The 17,288-nt window shown below is 49.6% G+C and overlaps 1 protein-coding gene across 1 annotated transcript; it reads right to left on the bottom strand.

Annotated features, from left to right (window-relative positions):
* Positions 1-1,725: 1,725 nt before the first annotated feature.
* Positions 1,726-6,978, bottom strand: LOC110284035 (uncharacterized). Its single transcript, XM_021149602.2, has 3 exons — positions 6,966-6,978; positions 2,215-5,717; positions 1,726-1,875 (listed from the first exon to the last, which is right to left on the bottom strand). Exons 1-3 carry the CDS (start codon positions 6,976-6,978, stop codon positions 1,726-1,728), a joined length of 3,666 nt encoding a protein of 1,221 aa, XP_021005261.2.
* Positions 6,979-17,288: the final 10,310 nt, after the last annotated feature.

Here is a 17,288-nt window from a genome sequence, read left to right as displayed (position 1 = left end):
TCCTACTTCTAGTTGATGGATCTTAAAAGTGATCTGATGGTGACATTGTCCCCACCTATATTTGGTACAACACAGCCTTGTGGGTAAACCATAACTTCCAGTTTTGCTGTCCTTTCTGAGTAGTGGGAGCAGAGAATTGTTTTTCTTGCTGCGAGCAGGGATGAGCCTATTAACACAGCTAGTTCTTTCCTGAAGGCTCTGCCCCAGGTAAGAATCTTTTGTCATTCTCTGGACTCAGAGTGACTTTGTCTCTGCAAACAGCTGCCCCATGTCCTCCAGACCTAGAAGGGCATGCAGCCTCTACCCTGGACCACCGAAGTCATGCACAAGAGGGGACTCGCTCCTCTTCCACTCTGGTTTGGTTTCTGCATACAACAACCTGATCCTAGACCTGTCCTGCTGTAGTCCCTCCCCTGTCACTTTTGCAAACCCAATTTCCCCAAGTCTCTAGCTGTGTTAGTTTGAATGAGCATGGCTCCCATAGGCTCATATGTTGACTACTTGGTCCCCAGTTGGTGAAACTTTGGGAAGGTGTGGGAGGTGTGGCATGTGAGAGAAGGTATGACAGGAGGTGTGGCCTTGTTCGGGGAGGTGTGATCTTGTGGGAGGGGTGTGGCCTTGTTTAGGGTGTGCTCTTGTGGGAGGGGTGTGTGGTGTGATCTTGTGGGAAGAGGTGTGGCCTTGTGTGAGGGGAGTGATCTTGTGGGAGGAGGTGTGGCCTTGTGAGAGGGGGTGTGTCCTTGCGTGTGGGGGAGTGATCTTGTGGGAGGAGGTGTGGCCTTGCGTGTGGGGGAGTGATCTTGTGGGAGGAGGTGTGGCCTTGTGAGAGGGGGTGTGGCCTTGCGTGTGGGGGAGTGATCTTGTGGGAGGAGGTGTGGCCTTGTGAGAGGGGGTGTGGCCTTGCGTGTGGGGGAGTGATCTTGTGGGAGGAGGTGTGGCCTTGTGTGAGGGGAGTGATCTTGTGAGAGGAGGTGTGGCCTTGTGAGAGGGGATGTGGCCTTGCGTGTGAGGGAGTGATCTTGTGGGAGGGATGTGGCTTTGTCGGAGGAGGCGTAGTCTTGTTGGAGGAAGTGTTGCCTTGTGGGAGGAGCTGTGTTACTGAGAATGAGCTTTAATATTTCAAAAGTTCGAGTCATTCACAGAATTTCTCAGCTTCACGTTTGAGTTTCAAGATGTGGGATCTTAGCTACCGCTCCAGCATGCATATCTGCTGCCATGCTCTCCACCATTCTGTGTTTGGACTCTAACCCTCTTAAACTATAAGCCCCCAATAAACTCTGTCTCCCATAAGCTGCCTTGGTCATGGTATCTTATCACAGCAATCGGGAAAAAAACAAAAAAACAAAACAAGGAAGACCAAGAAAATGGGCACACATGGATCATGAACGTGACCTCTGGATTTTCCTGTGGAGATTGGGAAGGCCACACAGTTTCTAGAACGAGTGCTCTCCCATGTAACCGGGAAATTTCCCTTCAGAGCTCTAGACCTCCACCCATGCATATAGATCCTCTCTTCAGACATGTTGGATGTTTTTATTTCTTTGTGCAATGACCAAACAATGCATTATCCTCCTTCGTGTGTCTGGTAAAGACAGAAGAGAAGCATGTATCTTTCTCAGGGATGTCAGGGACCCGAGCTGGAAAGGGACTCCTAGAGGGGTATACAGAAGAAGCAGCGGCCGGGTCTCCTCAGAAAGATGAAGTCCTGGGTTTCATGGAAAGTAATTATATCCCAGTCATCTCTATGACATCGAAGGTTCTTGGTCTCCTCCAGGAGCAGGTAGGGCTCCCTGGAGTCATAGCAGATTCTCCAGGACCAGGATGGGAGTTGTAGAATATTCCGTCAGCAGCATTTCTCAGAGACAGGTATCTTCTCTAGAAAAAGAGTCCACAATTTAACAGTCCTGTTTGCTCCTCCCAGGCACTTACCATGGGCAACTTTGTAACCATCCTCCTCTCTTCCCAACAACCCTTCTTTCGTGCTCTAACCATCCCCCTCCCTAAAGCTCCCCCTGGCCTCCACTCGTCTTGGTACACTTTGTTCAGATTCAGTGACTTCCCTGGGATGTGGATACACTCTTCTGATTATAACTTCCTGGTTCTGCTTGTAGCTCTCCTGATTTCCATTTCTTCCCGTCTACTTCTGACGTAAGGCCACTATGATTCACCACCCCCTGTTTTCCCTAAGCAACTTGTTATATATCGGGTACTCACCACACAAAGAAATAGCCCAGCAGAGAGTCCCATGACCATGATAACAGAGGCTAGGGTGATGAGAAAGATTTCCCAGGGCTTCAGGGATCCACTGGGCTTCACTTCCATCACTGGAGTCCCAGTATGGCTGGAGGTAGTGTGTGTTCCAGGGGAAACTGTCAAGCTAGAGGAAGTGTGGGTGGCACTCAGGTTGGAGCTGGAAGCTGTGCTGGTTCTCATGGAGGTCGAGTTGAGTGTAGAGACTGAGGCTGTGCTAGTTCCAGAGGTGGTCGGGGTAGATGTAGATACAAAGGCTATGCTGGTCCTAATGGAGGCTGAGGTGGATGTAGAAGCAGAAGCTATGCTGGTCCTAATGGAGGCTGAGGTGAATGTAGAGGCAGAGGTTATGCTGGTCATAGTGGAGATCAAGCTGAGTGAAGATGCAGAGGTCTTGCTGAGCCCAGTGGTAGTCGGGGTGGGTGAAGAAGAGGAGGCAGAGCTGGATGCATTGGTGGTCAGGGTAGGTGTAGATCCTGAGGCAGTGCTGGATGCAGGGGTGGTCGGGGTGGATGAAGATCCTGGGGCAGTGCTGGATGCAGGGGTGGTCAGGGTGGGTGTAGAGGCTGCCTCAGTGCTGGATGCAGTGTATGTCAGGGTAGGTGTAGAGCCTGAGGCAGTGCTGGATGCAGGGGTGGTCAGGGTAGGTGTAGAGCCTGAGGCAGTGCTGGATACAGTGGTGGTCGGGGTGGGTGCAGATCCTGAGGCACTGCTGGATGCAGTGGTGGTCTGGCTGGGTGTAGAGCCTGAGGCACTGCTGGATGCATTGGTGGTCGGGGTGGGTGTAGATCCTGAGGCAGTGCTGGATGCAGGGGTGGTTGGGGTGGGTGCAGAGTCTGAAACAGTGCTGGATTCAGTGGTGGTTGTGGTGGGTGTAGAGCCTGAGCCAGTGCTGGATACAGTGGTGGTCAGGGTGGGTGTAGAGCCTGAGGCAGTGCTGGATACAGTGGTGGTCGGGGTGGGTGTAGAGCCTGAGGCAGTGCTGGATGCAGTGGTGGTTGGGGTGGGTGTAGAGCCTGAGGCAGTGCTGGATGCAGTGGTGGTTGTGGTGGGCGTAGATCCTGAGGCAGAGCTGGATGCACTGGTGGTCAGGGTGGGTGTAGAGCCTGAGGCAGTGCTGGATGCAGTGGTGGTTGTGGTGGGTGTAGAGCCTGAGGCAGTGCTGGATACAGTGGTGGTCGGGGTGGGTGTTGATCCTGAGGCAGTGCTGGATGCAGTGGTGGTTGGGGTGGGTGTTGATCCTGAGGCAGTGCTGGATGCAGTGGTGGTTGGGGTGGGCGTAGATCCTGAGGCAGAGCTGGATGCAGTGGTGGTCAGGGTGGGTGTAGATCCTGAGGCTGTGCTGGATTCAGTGGTGGTCGGGGTGGGCGCAGATCCTGAGGCAGTGCTGGATGCAGTGGTGGTTGGGGTGGGTGTAGAGGCTGAGGCAGTGCTGGGTGCAGGGGTTGTCAGGGTGGGTGTTGATCCTGAGGCAGTGCTGGATGGAGTGGTGGTCTGGGTGGGTATAGATGCTGAAGCACTGCTGGATGCACTGGTGGTCAGGGTGGGTGTAGAGCCTGAGGCACTGCTGGATGCAGTGGTGGTCTGGCTGGGTGTAGAGCCTGAGGCACTGCTGGATGCAGTGGTGGTTGGGGTGAGCGTAGATCCTGAGGCTGTGCTGGATTCAGTGGTGGTTGGGGTGGGGGTAGAGCCTGAGCCAGTGCTGGATGCAGTGGTGGTCAGGGTGGGTGTAGAGCCTGAGCCAGTGCTGGATGCAGTGGTGGTCTGGCTGGGTGCAGATCCTGAGGCACTGCTGGATGCAGTGGTGGTCTGGCTGAGTGTAGAGCCTGAGGCACTGCTGGATGCAGGGGTGGTTGGGGTGGGCGCAGAGTCTGAAGCAGTGCTGGATTCAGTGGTGGTCAGGGTGGGCTTAGAGTCTGAGGCACTGCTGGATGCAGTGGTGGTCTGGGTGGTTGTAGATGCTGAGGCAGTGCTGGGTGCAGTCGTGGTTGGGGTGGGTGTAGAGCCTGAGGCAGTGCTGGATGCAGTGGTGGTCGGGGTAGGTGTAGATCCTGAGGCAGTGCTGGATACAGTGGTGGTCAGAGTGGGCATCGTGTTTGAAGCAGTGCTGGATGCAGTGGTGGTCGGGGTGGACATAGATCCTGAGGCTGTGCTGGATTCAGTGGTGGTCTGGGTGGGTACAGAGGCTGAGGCACTGCTGAATGCAGCGGTGGTCGGGATGGGTGAGGGGCCTGAGGCACTGCTGGATGCAGTGGTGGTTGGGGTGAGCGTAGATCCTGAGGCTGTGCTGGATTCAGTGGTGGTCAGGGTGGGTGTAGAGCCTGAGGCAGTGCAGGATGCAGTGGTGGTCCGGGTGGGCATAGATCCTGAGGCAGAGCTGGATGTACTGGTGGTCAGGGTGGGTGTAGAGCCTGAGGCAGTGCTAGATGCAGTGGTGGTTGGGGTGGGTGTAGAGGCTGAGGCAGTGCTGGGTGCAGGGGTTGTCGGGGTGGGTGTTGATCCTGAGGCAGTGCTGGATGGAGTGGTGGTCTGGGTGGGTATAGATGCTGAAGCACTGCTGGATGCAGGGGTGGTCGGGGTGGGCGTAGATCTTGAGGCAGTGCTGGATGCAGTGTTGGTTAGGGTGGGCGTAGATCCTGAGGCTGTGCTGGATTCAGTGGTGGTCAGGGTGGGGGTAGAGCCTGAGCCAGTGCTGGATGCAGTGGTGGTCAGGGTGGGTGTAGAGCCTGAGCCAGTGCTGGATACAGTGGTGGTCGGGGTGGGTGCAGATCCTGAGGCAGTGCTAGATGCAGTGGTGGTTGGGGTGGGTGTAGAGCCTGAGGCAGTGCTGGATGCAGTGGTGGTCAGAGTGGGTGTAGAGTCTGAGACAGTGCTGGATGCACTGGTGGTCAGGGTGGGTGTAGAGCCTGAGGCAGTGCTGGATACAGTGGTGGTCGGAGTAGGTGTAGAGTCTGAGACAGTGCTGGATGCAGGGGTGGTCAGAGTGGGTGTAGAGCCTGAGCCAGTGCTGGATACAGTGGTGGTTGTTGTGGGTGTAGAGCCTAAGGCAGTGCTGGATTCATTGATGGTCAGGGTGGGCTTAGAGTCTGAGGCACTGCTGGATGCAGTGGTGGTCTGGGTGGTTGTAGATGCTGAGGTAGTGCTGGATACAGTGGTGGTCAGGGTGGGTGTAGAGCCTGAGGCAGTGCTGGATGCAGTGGTGGTCGGGGTAGGTGTAGATCCTGAGGCAGTGCTGGATACAGTGGTGGTCTGGGTGGTTGTAGATGCTGAGGCAGTGCTGGATGCAGTTGTGGTTGGGGTGGGTGTAGAGCCTGAGGCAGTGCTGGATGGAGTGGTGGTCAGGGTGGGCGTAGATCCTGAGGCAGTGCTAGATGGAGTGGTGGTCGGGGTGGTTTCATAGTCTGTGGCTATGCTGTTCGTTTCTGATGCAGGATTTGAAGTTGTGGTGGAGGAAATACGGGCATAACCTATGGTATAACAGAAGTTTTTTTCTGAATAAGACCATGATAAGTACCCGGGGCATACTTATATATTTGTTTTCTGCTTTCTCCTTTGTTAAATTCATTGCATGGGTGATTTTATTCAGTGCTCCTCAGTGCTCCGTGCACACCACTCTTAATTATCTAATCAAGTTTTAGAAATATTGATGGTTTCCTTGTGCCCACAGAGGTCAGAAGAACGTGTTGGAATCCCTGGCACTGGAATTACAGAGGGTGCTTGGGAATGGACCTTTGGTCCTGTGAAGAGCATCCCATATTCCAACCTACTGAGCCATCTCTCCAGCCCCACAGTGAATTTTAGACCAGCCTAGCCTACATCAGACCATGTCTAAACAAACAAACAAACAAACAAACACTCTCAAGAAGCTAAACAAAATAAGAGCAATGATAACATCAAAAAGCAAGGCTGAGGGGCTGGTGAGATGGCTCAGTGGGTAAGAGCACCCGACTGCTCTTCCGAAGGTCCAGAGTTCAAATCCCAGCAACCACATGGTGGCTCACAACCATCCGTAACGAGATCTGGCACCCTCTTCTGGAGTGTCTGAAGACAGCTGCAGTGTACTTACATATAATAAATAAATAAAAAAAAAGTGTTAAATAAATTTAAAAAAAAAAGCAAGGCTGAGTTTATCTGATAAACATTCTTTTTTTTAAAGATTTATTTATTTATTTATTTACTTATTATATGTAAGTACACTGTAGCTGTCTTCCGACACTCCAGAAGAGGGCGCCAGATCTCACTAAGGATGGTTCTGAGCCACCATGTGGTTGCTGGGAATCGAACTCAGGACCTTTGGAAAAATAGTCAATGCTCTTAACCGCTGAGCCATCTCTCCAGCCCATCTGATAAACATTCTATATTCTCACATTAACAAAATCTCAGTTTTAAAAAAAAATACCAGAAAGGAATTGGAGGGCTGGGGCCCACCTTAGTGGTAAGCGTTTGCCAAATACAGGTAAAGACCTGCCTTTGAACCTCAGCTTGAATGTGCAAACACTCATGTACAAACACACACACATACATAGACACATGCATAGACACACAGAGAGAAACACAGAGAGAAGAGGGTGGGGGTGGAGAATTACCAGGTAACTGGATAAAAGTTTTATATAAGTGTGTGTTGTGTGGTGTGTGTAAACATTAATGTATTCTATTGCTGTTATAAAACCTCCAACAAAAGCAACCTGAAGGGAGGAAGGATTTATTCGGCTCACAATTCCAGGTCATGGTTCCTTCTTGGAGGTCAGCTAAGGATGACCCAAAGTAGACCAGGCAAGTGAAAAGGGGTGGACTTGACTGGGAATGTCTTGAACGATAAAATTAATGAATCAAAATATAGTTTGGGAAAGGGACTGGAAAGGTGGCTTGATGGCTAAGACCACTTATGGCTTTCAGGGGACCCAAGTTTGGCTCCCAACATCCACACGAGGCAACTACTTATAACTCCAGCTCCAGGGAATCCAACAGCCCTGTTCTGCTCTCCCCAGCTCTGTGCACACATGGCGCATGGATATGCAGGCAGACAATTTACATAAAGTAAATTGTTAGTTGGCTTGATTTTTGGTTCAAAACGATGAATTCCCCCCAGGATTCCCACTTCCTGCTTCTGTGCAGGCAGAGCATGGAGTGTTCATTGATGTCAGAACCAAAGTAAAAAACAGTCAAGGCTTTCAGGTTTTTGAGAGGGCTCATTCTGTACCAAGGTTGTCTTTGAACTGACTCACAATCCTCCTGTGCTGAGATGACAGGTCCCCGTGCCGAGAAACACTGAGGGGTTTCTTACCCACAACAGTAGCCCAGCCTTTATCATAACATATCAGAAGCCTCCTGGAAGAAGCCCAGTGAGGCTAACACCCAATGGGGTCTTTCACCTTTTGCTCTTTTGTAGAATCCAGAAGGTTCTTCCTGTCTACTTGAGATGGTGCCTCCTTCACAACCACCTCACACAGAGAGCCTTCCTTTAATTTTATGATCACTGTTGTCTTTAAAATTAACTTGCCAATAGATCACTTATTATCCTCTGCCCATTTTTAAATTTTCAGACAGTCCTACTAGGTAGGTAGCTCTGGCTGGCTGCTGAGACCTCAGGCATGAGGAACCATGCCCAGCTCTACTTGTTTGCTTTGATTTGAGTTTTTTTTTTTTCCCAATCTTTTGCTGAATTCCAAACCCACGGTCTCCCACTTGCTGGGCAAGCACCCTGCCCACGAGCTACCTCTAGCTTCTTGTTTCATTCTATACTATGTTATTTCAAGACAGAGTCTTACCACGTTGGCAAGGCTACTGTTGAACTTGCTCCAAAGCCCAGATAAGCCTTGCCATTTTCCCACCTCAGGCTCCCCAGAGCTGGAATTATGGGCCTGTTCCCCCCCCCTCCCAGCTATCGTTTTAGATCCTATTCTTCTTGATCTAAGATCAGCTTAGGGTGATTTAGAATTAGGGTTACAGACCGGAGAGAAATGACCCTTAAAAAAAACCAAACCAGTTAAGTCACAGGCTAGAGAGATGGTTCAGTGGTTAAGAGCACTGACTGCTCTTCCAGAGGTCCCGAGTTCAATTCCCAGCAACCACATGGTGGCTCACAACCATCTGTAATGGGATTGGATGTCCTCTTCTGGTGTGTTTAAAGACAGCTACAGTGTACTCATATACATAAAATAAATAAATAATTCTTAAAAAAAAAACCATTAAGTCTTCTCAATATTTAAACACCTAGCCTACACCACACAGGTTATCCTCATTCACAGATGCATACACCAAGGCCTGGGAAAGCGTGCTTAGTAAGTGGAGCCATGGCTTAGGTTGTAGGCAATGTGAGACCAGAGACTACGGTGTCCATTGCTGGTTCCTGGGCAGTGATACACCATTGCCCTGACGAGATAAAAGGATGGCTCTTTGTGGAGAAAACCGGAGCTTGTCCCAATGTCTCCCGTCTCCTCAGAAGCAGCCAGACCATCCGCGTTTAGATAAAAATCACTCACCACTTTCTAAAAGCAGGATCTGCAAAAGCAGCCAGCACCAGAGGCTGCTTCTGCTCTGCATCTTCCTCTGCCTCCCTGTGACTGGCAGGCAAAGACACCTGGATCCCAAAATGTGGCCAAGTTCTAGAGAGTTTCTTGAGAAAGAGGAGGTAAAGATGGGCTTCCAAGAGCTCCGTTCTTCTAAGGGCTTTGCACCTGGGAAGGAGGCAGTCAGATGCCTGAGATGTTAAGTGTCCTCGGCACTGGGCTGTCACCTTGTTCTCATCACTGAAGTGTGGCTGAGACCTTTATAGGTTCCTGTGGGCCAGGGAGAGGCTGGGCTCTTGTCTTGACAGACTGCCAAGGAAACAGTACTGAGTCTGGGAAGGCAACGGCCTAGGGGTCAAGGGGATGGTACTTAGGCAAAGAATGGCATGATCACACTGTGCTGGGTTGAAACAGGAAGAGAAAAAGGAAAGAGGATCAAGATTGTCAGAGGCAAAGGATCCGCCCCTGAGGCAGGGATGGGGTCAGAAACCTGTTCTAGCTCATTTGTTTCCTGGTCAAGAAATTCTGTGGTTTGACGTTAGCAGAGAAGAAGTCCTAAGGATCTCAGCTGAAGGGCAGGACCCTATGTCACCGAAGCAAATGAAAACATAGGACTTGAAAGGGAGCCATGGGTAGGGAACGGGGAGCCTGGATAGTAGGCGTGTGGTACACTCATTGGCTCACACTGAATCAACCTAGGAAGAGAGAAGACCCAGGGTCAGCGGAGCCATCTTTGTGTTCTGTCTTTGTCCGTTTTCTGTTGTTATCACAAAGGACTCATCTTAGTTTGATCTCTGTTGCTGTGACAAAACAGTCTGACCAAAAGCAATTTAGGGAGAGAAAGATTGATTGATTGATTGATTGATTGATTGATTGTAAGCCTGGTAGGCTTACACTTCGAGGTCACAGCCTACCATTGAGGGAAGTCAGAAAAGAGATACAAGGAGGAGCTTGAGGCAGAAACCATGAAACAGAAACAGAAAGGCTGTTTTTTCTCTCTCACTCTTTAGCTCCCTTGCTGGCTCATGTTCAGCTAGCTTCCATATACAGTGAAAGACCATCTACATAGGGATAGTGCTGCTCACAGTGGGCTGGACCCTTCTGTATCAACAATCAAGATATCCTACAGATATACCTATAGGCCAATATACTCCAGGTAATTCCTCCATCCAGACTTCTCTCAGATGATGCTAGGCTGTGTCAAGTTGACAATTACTATTAATTGGGGCAATGCCTGAAGCTGGAGGCTTAAAAACAAAAAAGTTGCTTTAGCTCATATTTTAGGAGTCTTAAAAACCAAGATCAGGCAGCCCCCAATGCTTGGCTCTGGTGAAAGCTATTCATTGGAACATGATGGTTGATGTCATGGTGGATGATGTCATGGTGGGTGATGTCATGGTGGATGATGTCATGGTGGGTGATGTCATGGTGGATGATGTCATGGCAGAAGCTCTTGTGAGTGGAATGGATCACATAGTTGAGATAATGAAGAAAGGGTTTTTAGGAATATACTAGGTTCTCTGTTCCTTCCCTGTTCTCTCCAGACCAAGAAAGCCCTGACCATGAGGAAAGCATCAACCCTCCTCGAAGTTCCAGTCACCTCCCCTTAGGCCTCTTGACTCTCAACCATCGGTGTGCCCCTCCATGGATTCCCCACCTAGGACCCTCCTCACCTTTCCCAGCAAGGCATCTTTCCATAGCATACACCATGGTAAGTCACGGGCTCTGCTTTCGGCGTCTGAGTTTAATGGAATACAAAGAGTCTGAATCCTCTATGAGCATTGAGTTTGGTCTGGACACTTGGATGTTGCCAGCTCAGAGCACACATGGTCAGCTAGACGAGTGTGACTGGACAGATCCAAATGAGCAGAGGGTTTGGGGGGACATGGGGAAGGGACACCACATGCCAGGATGACAGATGCCACTGGTTAGTCAGCCTGTGAGAGGGGAGAAACTTCAAGCAAGGGGAAACGTTTCTGCCCGTCAGTATGCAGGTGAGTGGACATTTTTTATGAATAAGACCTGTTGTGAGAAAGCTGGCAGGTACCTGGAGATGTGAAACAGATTGGAACAAATGAGCCTGAGACAGGAAGGGATGTGGCGCGCTGCATAAGACTCAGAGGTGAGTATCCAGTGTGGCCATGATGGGCCTCTCCTGAAACTAAGACAAGAGGCTCCAGTCTTCCAGCAGCCCTTATTCTAAAACCCGTAGCTCTCTAAGAAACAGACCTTGCCAGCCCAATCCAGACTCAGCCGGAAGTGGGGATCTTGGATGCAAATTCAGAGTTTTGATTTAGCTATTTTCCAAAAGTCGTACTGTGTGTACTGATCAGAATCTAAGTGTCACTAATCTCTCTACTCATGCTCAAAGCAGGAAGCAAGGAACACTTTATTAATTCCCATGACTCATCTTTCAGGTCACGCACTAATGCCGTAAGCACTTTCATTCTGTCTTCTGTGGTCTGGGAATTTGCTTTCTGAGATGGGGGTTTGCTGTGTAGCCCAGGTTGGCCTCAAACTACAGACCCCGATCCCCTCCTTAGTCTCCCCAGTGCTAGGTATAGATACACCATTAGATCCAGCAATTGTTTTTCCTTTTGTGTCTGTGTGGTGCTTGGGATGGAACCCTGAGCCTTCTGCACACCAGACAGACCTCCCACCACCACAGAGCTACCGCCCCTGGCTTTAATTTTACTTTATTCTTTTTCCTTCGTGAGAGGCAACATTACTGGCTTATGTGCCATCAGCTGAACATTGTCACACAACGGCATACAGAAGAGAAACTGAGGAAAACAACTTGGTCAACCTAACTGGGTGTGATAGCACATGCCTGGAATACCAGGACTCGGGAGGGGGAAGCAGAGAATACAGGGTTCAAAACCAGCCTCAGCTACATAGTAAGTTCAAAGTCAACCTAAGCTACATGAAACCCTGTCTCAATAAACATATCTAACTCCCACCCCTCAAAACAAACAAACAAACAAACAAACAAACCCTAAAGCTGACCCTAAAGCTGCCCATGGATGTTTGTGGGTAGCTATGAAGCCATGACACGCACATTTAAACCCATTTGCTTCTACAGTTAATGTTTCTAACAGTGAAAGTCTTTATGCACCCGAGCCAGCTTGATTTTGTTTGTTTCCTCCTTGGCTCTCTCTCCTGGTGTCTTTCTACATTTAAGATATCTGACACTGTGTGGATTTCCCCGAGAATATCGACGGTAGACGTTCTCTGAAAGCCGAGCTGAAGGAATGGCCTTCCCCAGAGAGCACATGCATGTTTTCCCAAGCGCACACAGGCATGGCCATTGGAGGATTCTTTAAAGGATAGCCTTAATTCACAGAGATCCCCTGGCCTCTGCCTCGTGAGTGATGTCAGTAAAGGCGTGAACCACCACACCTGGTCCCATTTTCTCCTCTTAAAAACAAAAACAAAAACAAAAACAAAAAACAAAAAACAAAAAACAATTTTACATCATGCATGGTGGTATGCCTCTTTAATCCCAGCACTCAGGAAGCAGAGGCAGGAGGATATCAGTGAGTTCAAAGCCAAACTCGTCTAAAAATCAAGTTCTAGGACAGCCAGGATTACAAAGAGAGACCCTGTATAAAAGAACAACATTTATTGGTGTGGTGTGGTGCAGAAAAGGGTACTGGGGCTGAGTCACCTCTGTGGGTACTGGGTACTGAATTCATGTCTCTGGGAGAACAACAAATGCTTTTAACCAAGCTGATTCTGTTGCTTTTATTTTTTATTTTTAAAACACTCTTTGTAGGAGTTGAAGAGATGAGTTAGAAATTAAGAACACTGTCTGTTCTTCCAAAGGACCCGGGTTAGGATCCTAACATCCACAAGATGGCTCACAGACAATTACAACTCCAGTTGCAGGGGATCCAGTGTCCTCGTCTGGATCCTGGGGTACTTCACTCATGTGGTGTATTTGTAGGCAAGACACACATATAAAATCAAAATAAATAGTGAGTTTCTGCATGATAAGTGGGCATGCGTGGGAATGGGAGCATTACTGGTGCTGCAGAGTATGGAGAGCACGCTGGTGTGTGTGTGTGTGTGTGTGTGTGTGTGTGTGTGTGTGTGTGTGTGTGTGTGTGTGTGAAAGGCTTTGATCCCAGCCCAAGTCATCTAAGGACCAGGCATGGCTTATACCTTTAATCCTAGCACTTGGGAGGCAGACCCAGGCAGATCTTTGTGAGTTTAAGATCAGCCTTGCCTGTGTAGTGAGCCCCAGACCAGCCAGTGCTACATAGTGAGACCCTTTTTCAAAGAACTCAATAGCAATAAATAAACAAATTCCAAGTCTTTTATGTAAGATTTCTTGACTCTAGGAGGCTGAGCCTCCAGTGTCATGGGACTAGGGTCTTTCGAGTGACCTTCAGTGTGTGACGCTAGCTGAAAGTCATATTAAATACTGTTGAATGTACTGTTTGTTTTCACAGGCATGTGTTTCTTACCCTTCCCTGTACCATACCAAGAGACAGGCAATTTTACTTGTATTTCCTCCTAGGAGGGATGAATTTCATTTTAGTTTATATTTGCAGGGCGGGTTCTAGATTTGAGTGAGGACCCACTCCTAGACAGTCCACCTGGACTGGTCCACGAAGCTTAAAATAACTTAAGCTCAAATTCTATGGGTTTCTTTTTGCTTCCTTGTTCTTCTTTAATGTTTTATGTCAATCCAGGTTTGTTTGTTTATCTAGGGTCACTTTACATTGCCCTCAAATTCCTGTCCCTCCAGCTACAGCCCCTGGGTGCTAGCTTTATAGGTATGCTAGCTTTATAGGTGTGTGTCACCATGGCTGGCTCAGTCTCCCTTTTACCTTGGGCACTGTTGGCTCTCCTGCCAACTCCACATTCCCTGGAGACCTACCAGCCATCTCTTCTCCTTCAGGATATTTTCAGAGAGGATCCCCCCCCCACTCCATTACACAGTATTGTTTCATTCTATTGCTATGACAAAACACCCTGACCAAAAGTTTATTCGGTGTACAGCTCCAGGTTACAGTCAGTGATGGAGGGAAGTCGAGGCAGGAACGGGAAGGTAGGCAACTGAGTCTATGTCACAGTCTAGAGCTACACCTACCTGAACCACAGCCCTGTTCACTATAGAGCATGCAAGACAGCTCAGCAGGCAAACGTGCCAGCTGCTGACCCTGAGGACCAGCATTTAATCCCCAAGACTCGAATGGTAGAAGGAAAGAATCCACTTCCCCAAGTTTTCCTCCGACCTCCGTGTCCCAGCCATGGTGCATGCATTCCACTTCCTGCAGTCAGTAAATGCATGTAATAAAAACTTGTAAAAAATTAATTTTGCTGGGCAGTGGTGGCACACGACTTTAATCCCAGCACTTGGGAGGCAGAGGAAGGTGGATTTCTGAGTTCAAGGCCAGCCTGGTCTACAGAGTGAGTTCCAGGACAGCCAGGGCTACACAGAGAAACCCTGTCTCAAAAAAAAAAAAATTATATAAATGTCACCCAAAATCTATTTGGATACTAAAATGATGCTTTTTCTCTTTTTCCACATATTCTCACTTACTGTGCAAAAACTCAGTCCTATAACACGCATAACAACTGAAACTCGAGAACTGTGGGACAGGGGTGAAATATCCGGCTGGTCTGACCCTGTTTGTGGGGTGTATGTCTGATGGCTATTCCCAGTTGTCTATATCTGGAGTGAACAGCAATCCAGAAATGGAGGGCACACTTGTGATCCAGATCTTGAGGCTGAAAGACAACAGGCTTTCGATCCTGATCTTGAGCCACAGTGGCCATGAAAAACTTAGGCCCAGGCATGCCTTTAATCCCAGGAGACAGAGGCAAGCAGATCTCTGAGTTCAAGGCCAGCTTGGGACAGGGCAAGTTCCAAGCAAGGCACATCTTAGGTCCCAGCGTGGTGGTACACACCTTTAATCTGGGCCACACCTTCTGCTGGAGACCTAAGAACAATGGAAGAAGGAAGATTCTCTTCTTTGCCTGCTTGCACTTACTTGACAGCACATCTGTTGGAACCTATGTCTTCAGGATTCCAGCTTGTACAAGAAGACAGCTGAAACACCTAGCCTCGTGGGACTGAGCAACTACTAGATTCTTGGGTTTCCCATTTACAGCTGCCCATTGCTGGGTTAGCTGGATTGCAGCCTGTGAGTCATTCCAACAGATCCCCTTAATCTATATAGAGAGATCCCATATGTTCTGTGACTCTAGGGAACCCTGACTAAATACACTGTGTGTATTGATGCTGGCCCTATTATAAGGGAAATCATACGGTCTTTGAGAAACGTATTCAGTTAGTGGAAGGACTGTCTGGTCCTTATCATCTGAGGACTATGTTGGGGATGCTGCCACAGGGCTGTGTCCAGGATAGAGGTATTTGGAGCTGTTGAGGTTATTCGTGGAGTCTCTTTCAGAAGTCATGATAGGTAACAGAAGCAGTGGTGGCTCTATCAGGTGCTCTAGTTTCTGTGGAGGACACTGCCATTGTCCAGGGTCTCTAGTAAAAGCTTTAGTAGCCTCAGAGCCTGAACTGGAACAGAGATGCTGCAGAGGAAGAATTGCCGGTATTTGGAGTGGTGGGGACACAAACTAGGGTTCTGTCAGAGACAGCGGTGGCCTCAGGAAGTGTGCCGGAGACCCTCATTGGCACAGACATTGCGGTGGAGGATGTGACTGAGATGGACGCTGTTGAAGCTGCTATGGTCTCACATCGTGTAGTGGAAGCGTGGTGGGCGGGTACCAAGGTCATTGTGGAGGGTGTGGAAGGCAAGGAGACACCAGACACCATGGCAGTGAACCAGGTGATCACGAGTGGTTTTACAAAGGCCCTGTAGATTCGGTTTCAATGGGCAGTTTCAGAGGTTTAGGGAAGGAGGACTCCCTAGTGTGATGGGAGGATTGACTAGTGTTAGCATTCTGTCTAAACTCCACCCCACAGTTACCTGGCAACAGCCAGGTAGGCCTGACCCACTATAAAAGGGGCTGCTTGCTCACTCCTCCCTCCCTTGCACTTCCCTTCTTGCTCCCACTCTGTCCCCTCACCCCTCACCCCCCCTCTTTCTCCACGTGCTCATGGCTGGCCTTTACTTCTTTACTTTCTCTCTCTCAATCTCTCTCAATCTCTCTCTCTCTCTCTCTCTCTCTCTCTCTCTGCCTTTCTCTACCTCTACTAACTCCCCTCTTAACTCCCCTCTCCACACCCTGAATAAACTCTATTCTATACTCTACCATCGTTGTGTGGCTGGTCCCTCAGGGGGAAGGGATGCCTTGGCATGGGCCCCCTGAGATACCCCCTTCCCCCATACTTAACTATACCTCCATAGAACAGATCTCCCTTCTCTTTATCCTTTTATAAACACATCAACTGGTATCCGTGGAAACACAGCCCTGAGAATAGGTAATTTTATGCATTTGGCTTGGCTGTGGGAGAGAAATCCAGACTGTCCCATCTGTGATGGAGGCAGAAACTGACCTAACAGATCTCATGCAGGGAGAATGGAGCCCAGCTCTGCTCTAAAAAGGAAATCCAGGATCCACCCACCAGGTGGAGCCTCGGGAGAAGGAAAAGCTGCAGCTTGATAACCAGCCCAGGCTCTGGGACCTGCCCTCTGGGTCTTGAGCACCCCAGGTTCCTGCCGTGACCTCCAGGAGGCACAGGGACACAGGCATGCAGAAAGCAAGTGCATTCCCTGCAGAGCTGCTCATCAGTTAGCTATGCTTCAAGTGGGCCCAGCCCTGAGCTCATTCAAGGACTTCCCTGTGGGTTTCAGGGTAATAATTAGCAGAGAGAGACAAGATGGATAGACTCTAGAGGAAAGGTTTTTGTTATTATTACGACTACTATTATTGTCGTGGTCTAGTTGGAGGAATTCAGGGTCAGGAGTGGGCTAAGGGCTTTAGCATCCATCCTAGGGTACTCCCTGTACACAGCTATGCTGAGTCACACCGGCCCGAACAACTGAAAATCACACACCCTTCTTTTCTCCCAGAAGTCCCCACCTAGCATGGACGTCACCAGGGGCCTAAGTCTGGGGTCCCTCCGGCCCCTGAGATACTTCGTCTCTGAAGCCCAGCTCCATCCTGCCCTCAGCAGAGCCTGTCACCTGATGGGACATCCAGAGAGTCCTTCTGGCCCGAAGCAACCCAGACGGTTTGAGATCATCCATGACAGATTACTGACCTTGAGGAGAGAGAAAAAGTGGCAAATGATGGTCCCGTGACTCTGCTGCCTGGTTAAGGCTGGAGTCTGGCCGGAAGGCCTGTGACGCACTGGAATGCCTTCTCAGGCACCTTTCTCCAGGGTCAGTGGATGATGGGTGAGGTTCTGTGGAACTCATGGTTTTGGTATCTTTTTTTGTTTGTTTGTTTTTGTTTTTCGAGACAGGGTTTCTCTGCGTAGCCCTGGCTGTCCTGGAACTCACTCTGTAGACCAGGCTGGCCTCGAACTCAGAAATCCACCTGCCTCTGCCTCCTGAGTGCTGGGATTAAAGGCATGTGCCACCACCGCCCGGCTGGTTTTGG

Source organism: Mus caroli, unplaced genomic scaffold (assembly GCF_978045245.1).
Source record: "Mus caroli unplaced genomic scaffold, Mus_caroli_1 scaffold_18, whole genome shotgun sequence".
Lineage (NCBI taxonomy): Eukaryota > Metazoa > Chordata > Mammalia > Rodentia > Muridae > Mus > Mus caroli.
Note: the sequence above shows the minus strand (reverse complement) of the source record. Positions and strands in the feature narration are given on the sequence as shown.

Excerpts from the sequence above, each read along its gene's own strand:
- LOC110284035 (XM_021149602.2), bottom strand. Across the intron at positions 1,876-2,214 it reads CTGGGCTATTTCTTTGTGTG|AGAAGATACCTGTCTCTGAG; the intron begins GTGAGTACCCGA and ends CTCTTTTTCTAG.